General features: G+C 46.0%; 1 protein-coding gene across 1 annotated transcript in view; it reads left to right on the forward strand.

Annotated features, from left to right (window-relative positions):
* The window catches only part of LOC147677799 (ATP-binding cassette sub-family C member 12-like), a 2,578,840-nt gene that overhangs the window by 925,632 nt on the left and 1,628,632 nt on the right, over nt 1-24,576 (forward strand). The window contains exon 11 of the mRNA XM_086945588.1: nt 3,001-3,273. Within this exon, the coding sequence (XP_086801714.1) occupies nt 3,001-3,273 (273 nt within the window). The remainder of the gene's footprint in view (nt 1-3,000; nt 3,274-24,576) is intronic.

The following is a 24,576-nucleotide window of genomic DNA, read 5'->3' on the forward strand; positions in this document are numbered from 1 at the left end:
CTCATAGTCCTTTACCTTGCTTCCATGAAGCCAGCCATCCAAACCCTTAATAGCATTGTCTATGAAATCAACCCAGTCTTGAGTGTGCGCCTTCTGGGTATATCTAAATCGAACTCTGTACTGTTCAGTAGTTAAGCCAATCCCATCTATGAGGGCACTCTCTAAGACTGAGTAATTGTCAGCACCCTTTTCTCTAACAATCAGGAGCTTTTTTAGCAAAGGAGGGCCACAGAATAGCTGCCCACTGCCCCTGTGGAACCTTCTGAACTTTGCAGGCTCTCTCTAAAGCAGTGATCTATTTATGGATATCATCCCCCTCCTGGTAAGGAGGGACTATCCTGCTCAGGTTCCTTGTATCAAAGAAGGATTCCCTTACTCTAATGACACTGGTGGTGCTCTACCATGGGACTCTAGTCCCACATTTTTCCTAGATCTCAGGATTTCCAGGACCTCTTTATCAAGGCCAATCGGACTTGCTTGAGTTTGACTCCAACTCTCTCAAGATTGATCAGATGGTATTCCTTCTCTAGAGAGTCCTCCCTCTTGCTAGAGATGGAGGTTCCTATGAAACGCGTGAAAGCATTGGAATGGACAGAGGAGGTTGTAGGCCTCCCCTGCAGTCTCCTCACTCTCCCAAGAGGAACAAAGTCAGACCTACGTCTAGGGACACCCTCTGTACGATCTATACTATTTCCTGGGGGAGAAGAGTTTACCAGGGTAGAGTCATCAGACTCCTCCTGGTCATGCCCAGAATTAAGGTTACTAGGGACAACCCCTCCTGGCTCATCTTCAGGAGCATCCCCACCCACTTTGTCCTGTTCCTCTGACCTATCAGGATTCTGGAGATCATCTAGGATAAGCAGCTCTAAGAGTTGCTTAGTGGTGAGGTTACTACCTGTCTTCTACTTTCCTAAGGTACCCAGGGTCCTTAGTTCCTGGAACTAAAGACCACTGTATCCAGATGGTTGGGAACCACTGTTTTTCATAACTAAAGACATGGTGCCTAGGTTTGGTGTGGTGTTGCGCCTACTAACCCTATTGAAAACTAAACTTCCTAAGATTGGAGAAAGTATTGTGCTAGACCCTGAACAACCAATGTAATAGTTCAGTAGAACTTACTTGTCTACACAAATATTTTACAGGTGCCTATTGCTAGTAAGATTTTTACATTTAATCCACATGTAGATTAGCTGGTAAAACTGTACAGGCTTAAATCCCACTGTGACCACCAATGTGGGAGGCTGGCTTGGTATATGGTGCACACTTATTTAAGTGAAGCACCCTGCACTAATCCAGACAACCCTTTTGGCTACTTACTTAATTCAAGTCAAAAGGGAAGTTGCAGTTGCAATTTTGCAGTAGAAGGACCCTTCCCAGAGGACCCTGAAGAATCCCAGTGGAAGATGAAAGTTTCGACAGTCACCCCACCCGTGGATACCCCAGGAACCAGGTGACCTACACCAGGGAAGCCAGGTGCATAGGTGCGAAGTAACGTCCAAAACCGCCGTAGCCCACAATGGAGGACTTGAGTGAAGATGCCACTTGCAAAGAAGGTGAAAGAGTCCGATGGACTTCAAGGCTGGATTCTTGAAGAGGAGTACCTGCAAGCAGAGGGAACAGAGTCTGTGCCACTCTGGAGTGACCAGGAGGCATGGAAGAACAATGACCACTGATGACAGAAGATGCAGGAGGGTTGACAGTGAACTTGTTGCTATAGCTGTGAAGACGAGGCAATGCTGTGGAAGACTTGGAACCATTCATGAGCTGTCCCATGTGGGAAGTCAAGAATCAGGGGATCCGTGTCTGGCGGAAGCACAAACAAGCTTTGGCAGCAGCAACAGATGTAAAAAAAATGAAGAAGGTGCAGTGTCGGGACCAGCAAGGTCCAAGGGACACACCAAGTGAAGGAGAGTCAGAGCAGTCCCAGAGCAAGGGACGGAGCCCACTGGAGCCAAAGAAGACCCTCAAGAGGACTCACAAGTCAAAGGCACAGGAGGGCCTTTAGCAGCACACCAAAGATGCAGAGGATGTGGTGAGCATGAAGATCTTGGCAGGAAGAGATGCTGGAGGTTGGTGCTTCTTGGAGCTTGACAATCTCTGGAGAAGAGAGCCAACAAACATTCTCAACAGCAAGGTGATGCTGTGCACAGGGGTGCTGTTTCAGCAGTTCCAATGAGAGATACTGGCCACAAAATGGGTGAGAAGACAGTGCAGGCCTCAAAGGAGTTGCATAACTACCACAAATGTTGCTGGGCCTTTCAAGGTCCCACAAGTAAGCCCTTAAGTGCCCAAAGGAAAGGGTAGGGATAATTCAGGGGTGCCTCCTAGAGGAGGGGCTGGCAGAGGGGAGAATTCTCCCATGTCCTTTGCCCAGTTGCACACCAGAGTGGGAACCAACAGCTCCCTGAACTTGTTTCAACTGGAGCATGCAATGAGGGCACCAAATGTGCCCTTCAAAGCAGTCTGGTGGTGCTGGCATACACCCCAGCCCAATACACTAAGCCCTGTCAGGTAGCACAGTGACTGGCTAGTCAGAAAACAGAATGACACCAGCAAAAAAGTAGGGGTAACCATGATAGCAGCTACTACTTTCCTACACTATCTAAGAGTTTGAAATTTAGAAGAAACTATTCAAAAAGTGAGGCATTGATTTACTCTAAAAGATAGTAACTCAGTATTGTTTTTATCACATACGTCATTAATCCAGAACCTATTTATATTTGCCTTAGATATTGTGTGACTTTCAAAATAGGAGCATCTAATCTTGTATATTTTACTTCTGTTCTGTAAGACCTCCTTCCTACAAAATTCTCTCATTTTGAGAGAACGATGTTAGTCTTTGATTGTTCATTCCATTGTCCTGTATGCAGGATAGTTATTGTTCCAATACTTGATTTTTTGACACGTGTATAAGAAATTAAATCATAAATAATATTCACTTTTTGATGGAGTCAATGTTATGGAATCTAGTTTTAGAGTGATTTATCTTTTATTTTTTAGAATTTTCTCATGAGGGAAAATCCCCCATCTTATGTTAAGAAAGAGCAAGATTCAACATTTGCTATTGTGCTGAACAATGCCATGTTGTCCTGGGAAATCATGGATCAGTCTGAAAACAGTGGAATTGCTACTGGTCAAGTTGTACATGAAATTGGGATCAATGAAAAACCTTCCCTCAAAACTCCAGACGCAGTCTCACAAGTTAAAGTTTCAGAAGCCGGAAAGATGTCTTCTTCTTTCATACTGCACAACTTGACTTTTAAAGTACAAAAGGTAGGTTTTCCTTAGAGCACATCTTACAGCATCAAATAAAAATTAAACAGAGTACAAGTTTTTAAAATTGCTGTGCATGGGTTGCAGTAGGACAGCAACAGAAAGGTTACTGATAATTAGCTATTTATAAAGGTGACAATGTTGCTCATATATTATGAACTCAATGATTTTAAGGGACTGGTGAACAGTTTTTGTTTAATTTATAGGATCTGTGCATGGTTTGGACAAAATAAACTAGAGGTTCGGTGCCAATGCTGATTCTGGATTCCCCACAGGATATGTTGGCCTATAGACCAGCTAACTCACAGTGCCACCATAATTCCCTCTAACCTACGGGGAGTGAATGGTTTTTAGCAACCAATGAACATGACAACCCTGACTCTTCAGGGATTGCGGAAACTGTGCAGAACCTTTCGCTCAGTCACACATGTTCACTTATTCTCAGAGAAGTATACAGAGAATACACAGTGGGATGCTTTCAATATCTTTATTGAACCAACGTTATTCTTGTCTAGAATATATATGTTGCAATGATTAATAGACAGAAGCATATACAAGTGACCACAAGCACCAAAAGCATAAATAGTAGATATAGTTCCACCACGGTGCTAAAACAATGTATATATGCTGGCAAATAAAACAAGTCAGAAATCGAAAGATACCCCTTTTATGCGGACCCTTATCTAAGTGTGCCTAGAGCATGTGTAGGTGTTGAGCAAAGAATGCCCCCAAGTGACGATCCAACCCCATTACCTAGTGGGAGTGAATGGAGGACCCGTAATGGTTACGAGATGTCAGACCACTGCATGGTGAATTCTGAGCATGCATTAACCTCTGGTGTCAGCTGGAGAACCTGCTCTGCTAATCTATCGTAGGATGCTCATCTTTTATAATAGAAAGCAGCCTTGTGATGTGCCTATAGATTAGCAATGTTATAGATATGTACATAGCCCCCTTGCCCTGTGGATGAAGATAGAGATGACATTTGTACATAGTGTAAAACGTGACCTTGTACATGATGTTCAGGGCGTTAAGCTAAATGTGTAAACAAGTTTAGTTTCAGCGAAACTAATCCATATTGGCGCGCACTCACATATGTGCAAAAGGTCACAGCTGCAAATGTTATTTGTGAGGACAATGTAAGAAATCAGCTGGTTTGCTACATGGGCCTAACTTGTAAATATAAGAGGAGTAAATAACAGCCTTAATGCTTAAAAGCATTTCAGACACCTTTTTTTATTTGTGAATAATTAAATAAGAACCTTTACACAATTGACCAACATATTTAATTTAAATGGAGGTGTTGAGTGGTCTACATGACTCGCCAATGAGCTCCTGGGCCTCTCCTCACTGCAAGATGATGCAACTTGCCTGGCTTCTGGGGCAGAACACTCTCTGAGGGAGTTGGAACTGAAACATGGTGGAAGCACACTGAGGCTTTCGGCCAGGCATTTTGCTTAACGACTTGCACTGAAGTGGTGCGGGACAGCTACAGCGGTGGTGTTGTCTTGGCTAATGGACTGGTCTTTCTCTTGTGACTGCGGCAAAAGTTTTGGTAGAGCTTATGCTGGCGAAGGAATGCGTGGTTGAAAGTCAGCTGGCGCCTCACTGTTTTTGAGGAGTTGAGACAGTGTGCCTGCCGCCCACATTCGAGGGTCCCTGTCTAGGCCTTTCCCCTTTTCCCCCCTCCGTTGTATACAGCCAATGGAAAGTAAGCTAAGGCATTCTCAAAAGCTTGACAATTACTAGAAGCTGTATCAATAAAGGGATTCAAGATGCCAAGTTGCTGAGACTTTGTGATAGTAAAACAGCCCTGCAAGGGTAGTGTGCGGCAAAAACACTTGAGGGGAGCAGGTCCCCAGTTATGGGTACTACTCCACTCACTTAGAAAGCCAAGAGGCATACAGCACAGTCACACATCATTGCAGCCTGCAGAGAAAAGGCATTGTCACACAGAGGCAATTGACCTGCTAGTAGCATGGAACCCCCAGTTTTTCCAACTGCCTAAGACAATTCTGTATCACCTACAAATGCGGCGCCATGCTCAAATACTATCGCCGATGCAGATGATGTCAAGTCAGAAAATATCCCTTGAGTAGAAATAATAGAGGAAGAAAGAGAGGAAATGTTGTATAGTTCCTAGAAATCCCCAGGACCTGGGTGTTTTGGATGACCTAAAACTGAGGGCTGAATGTCCCAACTGCTTTCGGATACCCCCACATGATATGTCAGACATTAGAGTAGCTATTTCTACAGTACCACTACCACCCCCCTGTACCTTACAGCGTGGTAGGTAATTTCTGGTAGCCACTGAAATGACAACCCTGATTCCTCAGGGATCATGGAAAAGAGTACAGGACTTTTCGCTCAGTCACTCTTGCTTATGTATTCTTAAAAAATACACAGGATGGCGATTAGGATGTATTTATTGGTCCAGCATCAGTCTTGTGTAAAACATACTTGCTGTGACAATCAGGAGATAGAAACATACAAAAGAAAGCGCAATTGCCAATATAGTAAACAATAGATACATTTTTACCATAGTGCTAAGACGATGAACATATACAGTTCAGATAAAAACAGTAGCATTTGCATACTCCTATAATGCACACCGTACGTAATTTGCATAAATGTTCGTAGCCTAGATATGTAGGTGTAGCATATATATGTGTATAGATGTATAGATATAGATATATATGTACATAACCAAGAATCCCCTACGGAAGGGTCATCCCCCTCACCTTATGGTAGAGAATTAAGTATTCCGTCTCTGCTTCTAGGATGACACTCCATAGGGGATGTCAGACAGCGGCGTGTTGAACATTCGGCCTGCAGGACCCTGTGTCAGCTTGGAAGGAATTCTTCTCAGATTTATAGAAGGGATTAAGGGTCTTATATACTAAAATGGTCACTCCAGGGTTTCTTCTAGAATGTATATGTTTTGCAAACAGTCAAAAATGTTTTAAAAACAATTATAAATGTTTTTCCAAACAAATGCGATCATTCACAGCGGGCTGTTGGCCAAGGATGAAAGAAGTGGTGACCCTTATACAGAATAATTATGCAGTGCCTGAGAGCATGTTTATGTATTCAGGTACAGGTATTATGATACAATACTATGAGCCTGGTGTCGAAGAGATAGGAGCACGCTACTAGGTAAAAGGTATTCTTTTATGACATCTCTTTTGTCGAAATAAAGATGAAATGAAAAGGTCACCTGTTTAGAATCGTTATTGTTGTGTGGATAGGACAATGTATGTAAAAAGGGGTATACATGACAGGACTAGCCTAAAAAGACATCAAACCCACTCCTCATCAGAAGGTCAACAGGGTCTGCTAGATAATAGTAAAGCTAAGGCAGTAAAAAGCAGAATAAAAAACATAAATAATTAAGATACTAAAAGCACTTTAAAAGCCTGTTAAAATGTCCATAAAAGAAATGTAATTTTTCCTACAAATGTTCAAAAGGTCCTCTAAAATTGTATATGTGGTTATTATTACACTGAGCACCTTGAAAGCCATTATGCTCAGTTAACCCCTTCCGTTCTCCCATCAGGCAACGGCCGTCGCAAGCACTACCTGGCTAATGCTGGCAACATTCGTTGGCCGATGCAGCCCCGCCCACTCATTAAAACCGCCGCAACATGGCGGAATTCCCCCCGCGATTAAGCGGTTAGAGAAGAGAATGAAAAAAGAAAACAAAGACAGTTTCAACTTTCAATTTGGTAAACATTTAAAAAATGCTGAATAGTTCCCAGCACAGGAAAGGCCAGATTGTTTATGAATCCTGTGCTGCAGACTCAACATCACTGAACATTGCATCCGCAAGTGGCAATCCCTCCAGTACTTCCAATATAATGTAGAGTGAGCAAAGATGGTCATCTCTGGTTCCTTCAGCAGCCACCAGGGAAGAATTAGATGCCTGAATACCTAGAACTGATGCCTGTACCTCTGTAGTAGAGTCGATTTCCCTTCCAACAGGAGCGGAAGAATCCCTTGGAGGCTCTAGAAATGTCTTCATCAACATGGAAATACACTGTAGACAACTGTACATGTAAATCTGCAAGGGCTTCAGAAGCACGTCTATGTCCAGTGGTACAATCGATGGAAGTGTCAGAAACTGGTCCAACACGCATCTGAATCTGCAGAAGAGGCACATGAACATAGGCAGGATACAGTCTAGCCAGACTGGTCTTAAATACAGGAACCAATGCTCATTCAGCTCTCGAAGCGGAGGCGTAGTCAGGTAGGACTCCATATGCTCACGACAACATAGCTCCAGCAGTTTTCTCTCCATGTCTTGAGGGATTGAGACATCCATTGTGAATCAACAGGATTTAAATCAGGATACCCGCCACTGATAGCAGGACCAGAGGAAGACTTCAAAAAACGCTTCCAAGTACTGACTGTATGAAAGCTGGAATTACTCCGAAGATGGTCTAAAAGGTGGTTAACAGACCTGATTCAAGACGCTTAAATAAATGCACAATCCTCTTCATATCAGACTTGTTAAAGATACGATAAACCCGAGTCTTAAAGATAAAAAAGTACTACTGTTAAGTGGACCAAGTTTGGTGAAGGAGAATATGTGAGAATGACTAAAGAAGTAATAGCTCAAGATCATTGGGAATAACTTTTACTGGAGAATTTTTTATGATGTTTTACTGTAATTGCTTTTTTTTTATTTTGCGAAAGAAAATAGTATATACAGGTGGCTTTTAAATATGAAATTATAAAGCAGGAATGTATATGAAATGTCAAATTGTATTTTATTTGCAGAGTATAAGCTTTGACATTGAATAGAGGGCTGTTGGTAGATTTAAAATGCCTTATTAGTGTTCATTAGAAATGTCCTCTATTTTTGAATGACTTCAAGCTTTTTACATATAGAGTTTAAAATGGCAGGACTTTTACAGTGTTTACATGCATTTTATTTTTTATCAGTGTCCTACTTGTGTAAAACAGAATTTTCAGCTGGAAAATGAAGGCCTGAGCATTGGGCTTGGCCACCTCCTGGTTCCTTTGAAGATGCTTAATGTCCTAGACCACAGTTTAGTGATTGCTTTGTATCATGAGACAAAGAAATTCCATGTTTGTACATAGAACATTTGAAAAGCAATAAACATTTTATTGAAAAAAAGATACAATGAACCATTTCTCTGAAATGGATTGGGAAGTTCGCCAATACAAGGGCCTGTATCTCTGCCGAAGACCTTGCAACCTGGAGATCAAAAGTCTCTCAGGCTGAAGTTAAGGCCACTTTTTGTTTAAACAACATGGTTTTCAAATTGCTCAGCAAATCAAACCTTATACTGGAAACATTCAACGAAGGCCACAGTGGTGCCTCCCTAACTAAGCGAACTGGGGGATTGAATACTTGCTAATAAAAAACAACCCTGAACCTTATTGTGACTAGATATGCGATGCCCAGTGCCATCCCGCATCACCTTTGATTATTCATCATTAAATAACTCCCATTTGAGAGTAACTCAAAAACTAGATGAATCACTGCAGCTGGGGAGCCTTTCAAGTAGCAATAATCATTTGCTGTCAAAGCATTACACACTAAAGACGTACTTAAAACCTAAAACCTTCTCACAGTCTGTACCACTTATGAAGAATTCAATGTCCTTATTTCTACACCTGTATCTGTACGGTAACTCCCAGGTTTCCTGTATGTACCCTCCAACCAACGCTTCATACCTGCCTGCTTGGATGTGTCTACGGCAGTGTTGGAACTGCAAGCTTGTGATTGGCGGCGTGATATAGCCATTAGTTAACCATTCCGTAGACGGTGATTCTGCTACTGTAAAAGGTAACTTCTCTCATTTTTCAATGAGCAGCATGGTGTACTTTGAATCCCTGCGTGCCATGGTCAATTGTCTGTCGGTTAGGTTATAAACCGAAAACAGATTTAAGCTATTAATGTACTGCTATGGCACGTGGCCAGAACACAGTGATTGTAGCGTCCGGCTCAAAAGCAAAATGGAGCACAAATGAGTTGCGTATGTTGTAGGATAGACAAATCTTGTTCCATTTTGTCAATTGCTGAGGACACAATGTTGCCCTGTGAATAAATACATGAAGAAAGTGTGGTCATACCATTGTCTACCATAGCCATGGTCTTTTCTAGGTTAATTCTATCAATCTCACGTAATCTCTCAGCAGCTTTCTCTTGGCAGACTTTCCACAGTTCATTGTAAATGGCATATAAGAAGCGTTTTTTACTCAGTTTCTGGGGACCTAGCAAGAAATCCCTGAGATCCAGGTTGTCAAAGAGAAGAGACATGTGTTGTTTCACCTGTAATAGTGTTGAGGTGTTTAGCCATTCTAGGCATAACTGCCCAACATTGTAAGAAGTCACTACTCCTGGGTCGTCTGTATGTACATTGCATGGGTCAGGCCTATGGATTCTAAACCCTTTGGTGATACACCTGAATCTTGATTGACACCTATTTGTGTTGATCGGCCAAACCAACTAACCCTTCCAATTAGGAGCTGATGAATTGTAAAAAGCATTCTGTATCATCGCACTCAGCATCTCCTCACTTATCAGTGTGTCACTTAATATTTCTTCAATAGGACTGGGCAAGGGGATGTATTGTGTTTTCAGGTCTTTTACTTTTGCAAATCTGCAGCAGGTAGTCTGTTGCACTATTCTGTTCAGGTAAATTATCTTTAATGGCATGATGCAAGCTCTAAACAAAGCCTCAGATCCCTGAACTTGCCATTCATTTTCCCTCAGATGGATTTTGTGTCTATTGTGTCCCCCCAATAGTCGAAACCTTGTATAGAGAGTTGGGAGATTAAAGGTGCTGAATATATCAGCATGGTGTTTGTCAGCATCATTTTCTTCATAGTTGCATTAGTTTGTGCAAGCCTATAGTAGTATGATGCTGGGTCTGATGTATTAAACCCTGAAAAGTATGCATATTTCTGTGCAAATTTGGCAAAACTAACCTTTTGGTGGTGTTGGGCAATGGTCCCATTGATGATAGGTGTTAACAGTGCATGGAGCACTACCTTTATGCAATAAGAAATTACTATAATGTTAGAAACAATACATAGTGTCAAAGTCAGGTGTATGTTCATACAATTCCCTGTAAGAAAATGCAGCAGATTGTTCTAAATCTGAGAGCATAGTATTTACAGTTTCAATGTCCCAATCATCAGAGAGTAAACTCGAGGTAATGAAATCAGTCAATTAAATTTTGAATACTTGTAGAATTTTCAAATGTTCTGTAGGACCACACACATCATATGACACCCTATCCCAGACTATACCATCAAGTACTGGAACTGCTTTAATGCTCTCTAGGGACAGGTCTCTGTTCACAATGTGATGACGTAAGTGGTTTTAGGACCAGGTTTACAGATTGTACTGCAGAGCGGTGTGGGAGGTAATGTCCATTCAGTAGTAGTAAAAAAACAGTTACTATACCAATCCAAATTAACAGGAACAGGATTCCCAGTGCAAGCCAAAGATGCAACCAAGGGGACACCAAGTAAGTCTTTTTAAGCATGAGATAGAATTGTCGAAATTTCTTTTTTTTGGAAATGGGTGGCGTTTGCTCAGGGTCACATGGATCTCAAAATAGTCATCAAAGTTGAAATATTCAGATGCAGTTTGATCTATCTTTGATAGCTCTGCAGGGTTTGTAGAAATGGCCAGTGCTTCTTGTGAAGGCACATTGATGTAGATTTCACTGCAGGGCCAAAATTGCAATTTGTGTTTCAGTTATATTTGGATGTTATTCAAGTTCAACCTATGTAATTTGTACTCTGTTATTTGATACTCCTGCATTTTGTGCAGAGGAGTCTTGAAACGTTATTATGCTTTTCTTCTGAACTTCCTGTTAAAGTAGCAAGAGGAGATCTGTGGCTACCCAGGACTCCACACAGCCCACTGTTAGGAATCGTTCAAATAGTGTAATTGGATCAATGGAAAAAATCTTCTTTCGTTTTGGCCGGCAAGAACTGTTCTTGTTCCTTGAGCCGCCAGGACAGGTACAGGTGTTCTGTGAGATGAGCCAAACTCCTTCTTGTCCACGATCTTTTCTCTGACCAGGTCCCCAATATTCGGGACCCAAGCAGGCCTTGCCGGAACCAGTTTCACTTCCCTAGTTGCAATGCGTTTTACTTGGACGTTGCTTTGTAATGCTCGGAATTCGATTTTCAAAATTGCAACATGCTACCGCGATTGTGGTTCCCATTGGCTGTAAGGGCATGTTCCATGGCAGTGACACCCCGCAGGGGCCATGCGGGCGCTACCACTGTGGTTAATCTTTCAATTGCATCCAATGACCGGCCCTGCAGTGACGGAGCACGCCTACCGCGATTTTCAAAATTACATCATGCTACCGGGATTGTGGTTCCCAATGGCTGTAAGGGCATGGTCCATGGTGGTGACACACCGCAGGGGCCAGGCAGGCGCTACCGCATTACGTGTACCATACATTGCCCTGTCATGACCATCATTTGGGTGGCGGAGCATGCCAACTGCCAATTGGCGATACATGTATGAATATCACTACCGCGATTGGCTTTTGGGCATTGGTGGTTACACACCACTGGTGCAGGCGGTAGCTACCACGATTTGAGTGCCATACGTTGCCATGGGTGAATATGATTTGAGTGGCGGAGCATGCCAACCGCCATTTGGCGATACATGAATGTCTATCACTAACGCAATTGGCTTTTGGGCATTGGTAGTGACACACCGCTGGTGCCAGGCAGTAGCTACCGAGATTTGGGTGCCATACATTGCTATGTCTGACTGTGATTTGGGTGGCGGAGCATGCCAACCGCCATTTGGTGATACATGTATGCCTATCACTACTGCGATTACCTTTTGGGCATGGTCGTGACACACTGCTGGTGCAAGGGGGTAGCTACCACAATTTGGGTACCATTCATTGCCATGGGTGACCGTGATTTGGGTGGCGGAGCACTTTGACAGCACCTATGGGCATATGTGAAAGGCCAATGTGCAGTTCTCAACAGTGCACAGTGGCCACATTACCAATGGCACACGATTGTGCACACAATGCCAATGTCACATTTACCTCACTGCTGACTACACATGCAATGCTTGTGTCTATGCTTGGTAACATTGGCATGCACTCCCTCACATGGTACTTGTGATATTACTGGGCATGCCCTCAGAACAGTGTTGTGTTGGACCCTCCAATGGGTACACATCGCAATGTGTGTGAGTGCTGAGCAACTCACAGTGATGATTGTCTTACTGGACAATGCGCTGATTTGAGTATCTATTTTTCCTGGCTCATGCACACACCTGTTTATCTTGCACAGACCTTGCTCATTGTGTTGTTGATGTGTGCCCTGTCTGACTTATGCCTGAGGGTGTGGTAGGTACTGCAGCTAGCTATGAGACAGTCATGTTGCTGTGTCACACATATGCCGTGTGAGGTACTCTCACGGCTGCTCATGCAAGACGCTGGCATGTCCCTTTGAGCATTCTCATGGTCTGATATTGTTTTTTAGGTACTTGCTCTGTGGATGGTGGACAAGTGTACGAGTAGTGTAGCTGAAGGTGTCCCTACATATAAGGTGTGCTGTGACCTCAACTATGATGCCAGGCATTGTTTCTGTTGTGTCAGTCAATATGTAAGATGTCAGACACATCTCCTGGTGGATTGCATTGACATGTGTCCTCTCTCATCTCACCTAGGAGGAGACCAAATGTGCATCGTCCCTGCACAGTGCTGGCAGACATGGAGGACGAGGATATCATACGGAAATTCCACCTGGATAGAGGCACTCGCAAAGACTTGTGTGCTATGTTGGAGCCCCATCTGCAGCTTTGCAGGTCATATCCAGGTGCTTTCACACCAAAGTCTAAGGTGATAGCGGCCCTGCATTTTTTTGCTTCTGGATCATTACAGTACACAGTGTCCAGCGCAGATGGGATGTCACAACCTATATTCAGCATGGTGCTGCATGCGGTCTTGTCCGCTATGATGATCTACAAGGACAGATATATCCATTTCCCCAGGAGGCCTGAATTGGCAGCTGTGAAGGGAGATTTTTATGCCCTTGGACACATCTCGCCATGTTATTGGTGCCCTTGACTGCACCCATGTTGGCCTGGTTCCACCATAGGCACATGAGCACATTGACAGGAATCGTAAACATTTCCACTCCGTAAATGTGCAAGTGGTGTGCCAGGCGGATATGATCATCTTGCACATGTGTGCCAAATTTTCAGGCTCGGCCCATGACTCATGCATCATGCGCAACAGCATTGTACCACAGTTGATGGCTAATCTGCTTCCCGAGCGTGCATGGATTGTGGGTGAGTATGCATAGTCAAATAGCGTGCTGTGTGTGTGACATGCTGTCCTCTGCCAATGTGACATTAAAAGATCTATGTGTGTTCCTCACACCTAGGTGACTGCATATCCCAACCGTCCCTGATTGCTGAGCCCACTGTGGAATCCAAGGACACCAGCTGATGTCCACTTCAGTGATGCCCATGGGAGGACACGTCGTGTGGTGGAGCTTACTGTTGGTCTCCTGAAGTCACAGTATTGCTGCCTAGACAAGACCGGAGGTGCACTGATGTACTCCCCCTGGAAGGTGTGTCAGATTGTGGTGGCATGCTGCATGCTCCACAACGTAGCCATTCGCAAGGAGGTCCCCCTGCTCCTGGATGCTGATGAGCAGCCGAGGCCCCCGCCTGCAAACCAACCCATGTCCAGTGATGAGGATAGTGGAGAGGAGGAAGGTGTCGAACTGCGTCAACAACTCATCAACCGCTACTTCACTTGAAGGTGAGTGACAATGTACAATGGACCGATTTCTGATGATGTTGCTGTTGTTGTGTAGATGTTTGTGAGCTTTGTGACTGCAGCCAATTGTTGACTCGCTGGTGGCTGACAATGTTCCTGGGACATGGTAGTTTGGAACTTCTACAGGATGTGTATGTTGGCACTTGTTGCTCAGTATGACGTGTCCATGTTGGATTAGCTTGATGGTAAGTGTTGTGTGATGTCTGTGATGGGAGACCCAGATTGGTAAATGTTGTTCTGTTGTGTTTTCCTAGGTCCCTTCGGCCTCTCCTTGCCTACATACATTTCATGCTCATGGTACATTCTGATCATGGTGAAGACTGCACATCCTGGAATAAAGACGGAGCAGAAACAACAACATGTGTGTAAGGGGTATGTATTTGCAATGGTGACATGTGAGGGGCGGAGTACATTTACATTGGGGAGATTAGGGAAGCAGTGGTTTGACAGTCATGTTAAATGAGAAAATAGGGTAGTCACCACATTGAGATGGTGACCCAATACAACAGACAGATGCCATTCACAAGGCAGTGTTGGTAAGGACAGTATCAGACAGTCAATACAGTGGTGAAGAGTGTTGCCATCATGGTTGGCTCCATGTCTGACCTTTGGCAGGTGCTTTGCCACAGGATACTCCCAGGGTTTTCTTGGGACGGCCCCTTCATCGCTTAGCAGGGGGGCCTCTGCTGTAGGGCAGGTGGCGTCTGAGGACTCACTCCTCTGTGTGGCTGCAGGGGAGGATGTTTAACTGTCATCCTGCGGCCCAGCAGGGGCAGGTGGAGATATGGGTTGTGGCGCAGGCCTGTCCCTCAGTACCACCACTAGCTGACCCAAGAGGTCCACAATGTGTCCCATGTGGGTGTCCATGGACCTCATCAGCAGGAGGAGCTCATGGGAATCTTCTTCTGCCCGGGCCGTTCGTCCCTTGGCCCATTCATATGCCCCAAGGACTCTGTGTATGTTGTCCAGGGCTTTGGTCCCAGGCGCTGGTTGTCTGTGCCTCACCCTGCCCCTCCCACTTGCCCTGCTGCCACTGACCTGTTGTCTCACCACTGTGGGCACCCACATCCTCTCCCGGCCCTCCTCAGTTAGTGGTGTGGGGTGGTCATCCTCTGGGACAGGGAGAGTGTTGCAGGCAGCACTGGTAGTGGAGGAGGATGCACAGGCCGTAGCAGCAGGGGTTTGCAGAGAGGTTGGTGTTGCAGCAGATGTGGTAGGGGGACAATTGGGTCCTGAGACCTGTTGCGCCCTGGCAAACCAGATGGGCCAGCTTTGTGCTCCTCGTCCAAAGAATCTCGGGAGTCAACATCCCAGAGAGTCCAATTTCTGGGGGAGAGGGAGATTGGCTTTGCAGGTTGCTGGTGTTGTCCTCTGCAGTACGTTCTTGGTCACCTGTGGGACAGATGGGAATGGTCATTGTAGTGCACCCCACAGGCTTTGTGTTAGCTATGTATTATTCACTGTTAGTACACCACATAGTAGATTAATCATCACATTGGTAATATGAGTCCTACTGTGCATCCTGAGATGATGTTGAGGTACATGCATTTATTGACCATGGTGTGAGGTGTCAAAACATACCATGTGCCACATGCATGTTTTGTGATTACAAGGACATGTTGCTATCTAGGGTGCGTAATCGCTTTACGCAAATCTCAGCGAAACAGTAAAAAATCGCCACGAACACGCAGAAATTCCACGAACACGCAGAATTGCTTGTTCGCTGTGCTTTTTTACTGTTCGCAGTCGCTGTTTGCATGCTCTGGGGGGAAATATCTTGAACCAGCAAAAAATTTCACGAAGATGCGGAACGCAGAATTTTGAGCAATTTCGCATTCTCTGATGAACGCGAAATTACCCAAATTCCGCGAACGGAACGGAATTTACCACCCAGGTCTACTAGGGACTAGCACAACAAAGCTTTTCTGTGGTGCCTTTTTGTTGATTACTCTGCCCTGGCTGACGTTACATCTGAGCATGAATTGCATTGTCATCTCATGCATACCTTTGTCATGTCATGTGCAAAGCTCTATTTGTCCGACCAACCATGCTTTCTTTGTTTTCATATTGTCCTTGCTGCTCTACCCACATGGCACTTACACATGGCATTCAGTGTTTTGTGCGCAGACTGTCCTCCACATGTGATTTGGTGTGTCACACTTTGGTTGCTGTGACAGTTACATTTGCTTAGCTGTCTGCACACTGTGAGTGGCAATAGGGTCTGTGTTTATTTTTTGTGTGATAAGAGGGCTGGTGTTGTCATATTGCACCATGCTTTTTGAGAGGAATGGCTGGGTGCATATACTGGCTACTTACCTGTTCTGTTTCCACATTTGGGTTGGATTTGTGTCACATCTCTGTGTGGGTGTGGTGGAAGATTCTATCTTTCTCAGGGGTGGGACAAGAGGGCATAATATGTCTACCTAACTGTTAGTTTGATGAGGATAATGTAATGGCTGCCACATGCTTCTGGGTGGGGAGTGAGTGCTCCATCCTGCTCGGGGTAGGACAGGAGGCCTGGTGGGAGTAGTAGTGCAGCCCTCCCACCCACAAACAGAAAAACCTTGGTAAATGGCTATCTACCTGTTAGTTTGAAGTGAACAATGCAATGGCTGCCACATGCATCTGGGTGGGAGGGAGTGCTCCATCATAATGAGCTGGAGAACACGGGGGCATGTTGGGAGTTGTGGTGCAGTCTTCCCACCCACAAACAGCCTTCCCAGGGAATATGGCTATCCACCTGTTAGGTGAGGGTGAACCATACAATGTCTGTCACATGCTTCTGGGTGGAGGAGTGCTACATCCTTCTCAGGGAAAGGTGAGGGAGCCAGGTGTGAGTTGTTGTGCAGGCCTCCCACCCCCAAACAGCCCTCCCAGTGAAGGGCTCTACCTGCCTGTATGTTTGTTTGTAGTGATACAATGGCTTCAAACTGCTTCTGGGGAGTGCTCCATCCTGCTCCGGTGTGGGACAGGGGGCCTGGTGGGAGTTGTTGTGCAGGTTTCCCACCCCCAGACAGCCCTCCCCGGGAAGATGGCTACACCTACCTGTATGTTTGTTTGTAGTAATGCAGTGGCTTCACACTGCTTCTGGGCGGGGGGAGTGCTCCATCCTGATCAGGTGTGGGGCAGGGGGCCTGGTGGGAGTTGTTGTGCAGGCCTCCCACCCCAAGACAGAAGTATCAAAACTCAATATTTATTCCTGGTGCCTCCTTTGAAGTGGGAGAAGCTTTTAGAGGTTTCCATTGGTTATGCACAGGTTTCCTGCCTCATATGCTCTGGCTCCAGAATAACTACAGAGAGTATGCAGCCCTTTGTGTGGAGGCAGGACACACCCTCTACAAGTTTATGATGGGAGAACGGGATGGCCAATTCTGTCATCTGATCCTTTCAGTGATGGTCCATCCAGGCACACCTAAGCTCACTATTGTGTGTGGCTGTCTAGGAGGAATACACAAAGCCCAACTGTCAGACATCCCAAGTAATGTGACCCAAAGACAGGTTGCAGGCACTAAATGGCAGGAAAATGTAAACTTTCTAAAAGCAGAATTTTCAGAATTGCACCATAAGATAGGATTTTGCATTATAATTACAAAGACACCAAACATGAACTGGTGCCTGTTCCAATTTTGAAGTTGCAGCTTACTAAAGTAATTTCAAGGTAACTCCAATATTATCCTATGGAAGAAGCAGGTCTTGCAGTAGTGAAAATTGAATTTAAGTGTTTTTCACTATCAGGACATGTAAAACGTAATATGTCCAATTTTTTTATAGACATTGCACCCTACTCTGTGGCCTGCATAGGTCCTACTTTATGATGATATATGTGTTAAAAGAAGGTTTGGGCCTGGCTAAAGGTTCATTTTTTCAGGTCGAAATGACAGTTTAAAATTGCACACACAGGTTGAAATGGCAGGCCTGAGACATGTTTAAAGTGCTACTTATGTTTGTGGCATTAATAGGTGCTCAAACCCACCAGTAGCATTTAATTTACAGGCCCTGGGTACATACAGTACTACTTTACTAAGGACTTATAAGTACATTAAATATGCCAATTGGGGAAATGCCAACATTACCATATTTCAAGGAGTGAACACTTTCACTTTAGCACTGGTTAGCAGTGGCAAAGTGCAAACAGTCCTAGGCCATCAAAAACGAGGTCAGAAAACCTCTAAGGGTTAAAACTTACTGTTTCCAATGTCAATGTCATGGGTTACCGTATAGTGAGCCCTGGGGTTAGGGAGAAGAGAGATGTGACTTATCAACATTTGGTGACAGTCCCTCTGTTGTTCTAGGTCCGGGTAGGGGAGAGGTTCACAATCTTCATGGACCCATCCTGCTCCTTAGAAAATAGAAGATCAAGGAGAGGTTCACTTTCCTCCCTCAAGCCATCCTCTAGGAGCATGGTAACCTCAGACCTCTTGAAGTGGGGTTTGAGGCGATTAAACCCCATAAAGGGTTCTTGGGATGCTTGATGTCCACCAAGTAGGTGACATCCTCTTGCACTCTTTCACCTAATAGGGCCCGGACAATCAGTCTTGTAGGGCCCCAGCTCTACAGACTTGATCACCCCCACTGTTTGGATAGGCTGAAACTTGACCAGAGTGGTCTTCTGCTCATACATTCCAGGTTCTCCTGACTATCCTCTTGAATGGCCATAGACTGTGGTCAGACACACCCACTTACGCAAACCTAACATTTCCAAGTGAGACTAGAGTTCCACCTCTTTCCGAAAGGTGTGCTCCAGGCCTTTCTCAAGCAGACTCACAGCTGCCATAAACAAGCCTGAGACCCCCTGCCCCATTCAAAGGGAACCATAGCCACTGAACAGTGACTCTCATATTTGTTAGCTACTGCAACCTGGTTGACCACATTTGGGACTACCAGCTCTGAGGACAACAGATGACACTTGGCAGTTATTATTCAGGCTTATGTGTCTCTCAGAGCCTTCACCTCCTGTACATAGATGGTGACCCACTGCCTATATTTCTTCGTGTTGCTAGGAAAATGGGTCTTTGGCAAGATCTCCCTGTTACACAGGGACTCTAGGGTACCGTCTGCACTACCCTTACACTAAATGGGACAGTCTCTTTCCCAAGCGCTACACTAGCCAACCTCAGGGTCTGCCCATCAGTATGGGGCTGTGCCCACCTAGGACATTTAATATCTCCCTTGTAGTGCCTTGGGAATGCGTTGCCTGAGGACTTGCGATCAGGAATGCATTTCTTCTGCTCAGAGGGGATTGGGAGTCCTGACCCATGGAATTTCCATATGGACCTTTATATAAATCCTTGTTTTTATGTTTGTCTCCATCCTCCTTCTGGGAGGGCCCCTTCCCACCCTTCTGGAGAACCCCCTCAGTTGTCTACTTGAACTCTCTGGTACTGACCCTGAGGTCCACCCATCAGAAAGCTTCCAGAGATCAGTCATCTTGCTATCCACTTGGTTCAGCTCTGTAAAAAATTATTGAGCACATGCTTCCTCAAAATCAAGGTGTGCAGCCTAACGTAATCATCAACTTTGCTACCCCTCACCCAGCCATTCAGTGCCTTGCTGATGTAATATAAGAAATCCACTCAAGACTAGTTTGGTGTTTGAGGCTATTACTGAACCTCTGACTATCCTTCTCAGGGGTAAGCCCAAATGTAGCTACAAGTATGGCATACTTTGGTTACCCTCCTCAAGTGTGAGAAGCTTGTCCCTCCCCACTGTGGGTATGTGCTTCCAAGGGAAGCTCCCCAATACTCCTCTTTAATCTTCTGTACAATCACAGCTGTTTCATCGGCAAAAAACAATTTGTTTATAACATCTATCACCACAAAATCGAGCACCAGATCTTTAGGGATGAGGACTTTTCTGTCTCCCTCAGACACTGCCAGTATGCTGCCACTATTGCTGCTGGTCCCTGTTTGCTCAGCTCTGATTACCATCTCCCTCAGGCTCTTTTCATTAGCCAATCTTTTTTCTCCCAGATCTGGCTTCTTCTCCATTTTAAATATGGTCATTTGTAGACTGAGCTCCTTTTCTGCCTTACTGTCCACCAGCTCTTCTGGAGACAAGCTCCTTGAAGACACACTGCTCACTGCCTTCACACTGGTTTATGTTTCAGTGGGAAGATTGTCTCCTTCTGGGAGTTTCTCTTGAATTTCCAACTTAAGTTCCCCCTTATCAGGATAACTTTATTAATTCAATTCAATTCACTTCAATTCAATTAATTTATATAGCGCGCTACATACCCAGAGGGTCTCAAGGTGCTTGAAGAAGGGTGGGGAATTACTTGTCGAATATCCAGGTTTTAAGTTGCTTTCTGAAGGCTAGGTGGTTCTGAGTGAGGCGAAGGTGAATGGGAAGTGAGTTCCAGGTTTTAGCCGCCAGGTAGGAGAAGGATCATCCTCCCATGGTGGTTTTGTTGATGCGAGGGACATCAGCAAGGGCTGGGTTGGAAGAGCGTAGCTGGCGGGAGGGGGTGTAGAAGGAAAGTCTTGTGTTGAGGCATTCGGGTCCCAGTTCGTAAAGTGCTTTGTGTGCGTGGGTTGGGAGGCGGAATGTTATCCTCTTATTGACGGGGAGCCAGTGGAGGTTTTTTAGGTGACCAGAAATGTGGTCTTTACGCGGGATGTCTAGTATGAGTCTGGCTGATGCGTTCTGGATGCGTTGGAGTTTTTTCTGAAGTTTTGCGGTGGTACCGGCTTAAAGGGTGTTTCCGTAGTCCAGGCGGCTTGTAACCAGTGCGTGGGTGACCGTTTTTCTAGTTTCGGTGGGGATCCAGCGAAATGTTTTTTTGAGCATGCGAAGAATGTTGAAGCAAAATGATGAGACGGCGTTGACTTGTCTGGTCATCGAGAGTGAGGAGTCCAGGATGACGCCCAGGTTCCGTGCGTGGTCCGTCGGGAAGGGTGCTTTTCCAAGGGCCTCCAGCCACCAAGAGTCGCCCCAGGCGGAGGGGGAGGTACCTAAGATAAGGACTTCTGTTTTGTCTGAATTCAGTTTCAGATGGCTGTGCTTCATCCACTCAGCTACTTCTTTCATTCCTTCATGTAGGTTGGTTTTGGCGGTGTTAGGGTCTTTGGTGAGTGAGAGTATCAGTTGAGTGTCATCAGCGTAGGAGATGATGTTGAGGTTGTGTTGGCGTGCGATGGCCGCGAGGGGGCTCATGTATACGTTGAAGAGGGTGGGGCTGAGTGAAGATCCTTGTGGCACGCCGCAAATGACTTCAGTGACCTCTGACTTGAATGGTGGGAGGCGGACTCTCTGAGTTCTCCCGGCAAGGAACGAGGTGATCCATTCCAGTGCTTTTCCTTGGATTCCGATGTTTCTGAGGCGTTGTAACAGGGTGCTATGACAAACTGTGTCGAAGGCTGCGGAGAGGTCGAGGAGGATGAGGGCGACTGTGTCTCCATTGTCCAGTAGGGTTCGAATGTCGTCAGTTGCTGCGATGAGTGCGGTCTCCGTGCTGTGTTTGGCTCGGAAGCCGGACTGTGAGGAGTCTAGGGATTTGTTGGTTTTGAGGAAGGCTGCGAGCTGGTTGTTGACAGCTTTCTCGATTACTTTGGCCGGGAATGGAAGGAGCGAGATGGGGCGGTAGTTTTTGAGTTCGGTGGGGTCAGCTGTGGGTTTTTTCAAAAGGGCCCTGAGTTCGGCGTGTTTCCAGCTTTCCGGGAAGGTGGCGGAGTTGAGGGAGCAGTTGATGACGTCTCGGAGGTGTGGTGCTAAGATGGAATCTGCTTTGTTGAAGATGTGGTGAGGGCATGGGTCTGTGGGGGATCCTGAGTGGATGGAGTTCATCAGACGGATGGTGTCCTCAGTGGAGACTGGGTTCCAGTCATTAAGGATGTTCACGGGGGGGTGAAGGTACGGCAGAAGGTTGGGTGGGTTGGTCTTCGGGTTGCTTGTCGAAGCTGTTGTGGATGTCTGCGATTTTGTCGTGGAAGAAGGAAGCTAGGGAGTCGCAGAGTGTTTGAGAGGGAGTGATGTCGTTGGAGTTGGCAGTGGGGTTGGTAAACTCTTTGACGATGTTGAATAATTCCTTGCTGTTGTGGGCGTTGTTGTCTAGTCGGTCTTTGAATGCGGTTTTCTTGGCAGTCCGGATCAGTTGGTGGTGTATGCGGGTGGCGTTTTTGAAGGCGTCCCTTGTGCTGGTGTTTGGGTCTATTTTCCAGGCCTTCTCAAGGGAGCGACAGAGTTTCTTAGATTTCTTAAGATCATCGTTGAACCAGGGGGCGTTTTTGCTGCCTAGTTTAATTTGACGTTTTTTCAAAGGTGCTAGGTTGCCGGCGCTGTTGGTTAGCCATTGAGTGAGGTTAATGGCTGCTTGGTTAGGGTTCGAAGAGTGGGCAGGGGGGTTTTGAAGAAGCGATGAGGAGATCTGGTCGATGGTGATTTTGTTCCAGTTTCTTCGCAGAGTAGGTTGAGGAGGGTTGTGGGTTAAGGTCTTTTTGTAGATAAAGTGAACGCAGCTGTGGTCCGTCCAGTGGAGAACTGTGGTGTGACTGAAGGAGATGTGTTTATTTTTATTTATTTATTTATTTATTTATTGACATTTGTAGAGCGCGGCGAATACCCGTGGGCGTCTCGGCGCTAATTAAGGGATGGATCAGCAACTGGGGTAAAGAAGATATACAAGGCTATTGGTCAAATAACCACGTCTTTTGCTGTTTGCGGAATGTGAACAGGGAGGGACTTGCTCGGATATGTGCAGGAAGGGTGTTCCAGAGTCTAGGGGCGGCAACCAGGAAACGCCTGTCGCCCCAGGTGACTGTTCTAGTGCGAGGCACAGCCAAGAAGTTCTGAATAGAGGAACGAAGAGATCGGGTTGGGACATGATGGAGAAGATTCTGTTTGAGAAAGTGGGGACCTTGATTATTGAGTGACTTGTAAACAATACACAGCGATTTGAATTTGATACGGCTGCGTATCGGGAGCCAATGGAGATCCCTAATGATGTTTATAACTGGTGCGAACTTGGGGATCCCAGCCAGCATTCGTGCGGCTGCATTTTGGATTGACTGCATCTTATTTGTCACTCGGACTTGGGCATTTAAGAATAGAGCGTTACAATAGTCCAAGGAGGACAGGACTAGTGAGCTGACCAGTGTTTTCCCGGCCGTGTTCGGTAGGAAAGGTAGTATTTTCCTAATCATTCTCAATTTCATATGAGCTGAAGCCGCAGTTTTATTCGCATGTGCCATAAAATTGAGGCCAGCATCGAAGATGACGCCTAGATTTCACACTTTGCTAGCTGGACTCGGCGGGGGACCGAAAGATGGTGGCCACCAGACAGGTGACCAGCCCGGGGAGAGGTGACCGAAGATGACCACTTCAGTTTTTTCTGAATTGAGTTTCAGACAATTTGTGGCCATCCAGTCACCTATTGCCATCATTCCTCTCGTGAATCGATTGGCCACTTCCTCCCCGTCCCCATTGATAGCCAGTACCAATTGGGTCTCATCCCAAATGCTTTGATGACATTTGCAAGGTCCGACACGTAGATATTAAATAGTGTCGGACTCAGGGATGCTGGAGGTGAAGATAGGGTCGAGTGTGTGACCTGCGTAGTGAGTCGGGGTATTGACAAGTTGTTTGAGTCCGAGGTTGGCAAGATTGTCCAGAAGGGTGGTGGTGTTGCTGTTGTTGCTTTTTTCCAGGTGAAAATTGAGGTCTCCCAGTAGAATGTAGTCCTCGGAGGGGAGGGCGTGTGGGGTGATAAAGTCAGTGATGTCTTCACTGAATTGTGCACGGGGTCCTGGTGGCCTGTAGAGGAGGGTGCCTCTGAGTGTGGTCTTGGGGTCGGTGTGGATCTGGAAGTGGAGGTGTTCGGCGCTAGCGAGGTTGACGTCTGAGCTGGTTGAGATGCGGATGGAATTCTTATGGACGATAGCGATGCCTCCTCCTGTTTGGTAGGTACGGTCTTTTCGGGTGATCTTGTAGCCTTCCGGGATGGCAATGGTGATGTCTGGGGCTGAGGAGGCGTTCATCCATGTTTCTGTTAGGAAGGCGACGTCCGGAGAGATGGTGTCTAGTAGATTCCAAAGGTCGATGGCGTGTCTGTGGACCGAGCGGGTGTTGAGCAGGATGCATTTTAGGTGGTTGGTGTCAGATCTCTGTTTTGTGTTAGTGGATGAGGAGTTGGTCTTGGTGCTGTCATACTTGCAGGAAATGCATGTGAAGGGTCCATGGGTGTGTCCAGGAGCGGCTTGGGCGTAGTTGGGGAGTCGACCGGGGTTGAGGGCTAAGAGGGTGGAGGCGTCGTAAGTAATGCGGGTTGGGTGGGTGGGACGGGGGCCAGGGGGTCTGGCGCTGGGCGCGGTCCAGGCGCGGACGGGCGTAGACGGGCTTACCTTTGGTGCACCTTCAGCGCCACTGGGGCGCGATCGCTGCGCGTGAACGCTGCGCGGGGGAACATCTGTCATAAATGGTAAGTGGAGGGGGCGGAGCGTGGGAGGGTCAGCTGGGAGGCGGGCGCTGGGAGGAGACACGGGCTCACGCAGGTAAA

Source organism: Lissotriton vulgaris, chromosome 12 (genome assembly GCF_964263255.1).
Source record: "Lissotriton vulgaris chromosome 12, aLisVul1.2, whole genome shotgun sequence".
NCBI lineage: Eukaryota > Metazoa > Chordata > Amphibia > Caudata > Salamandridae > Lissotriton > Lissotriton vulgaris.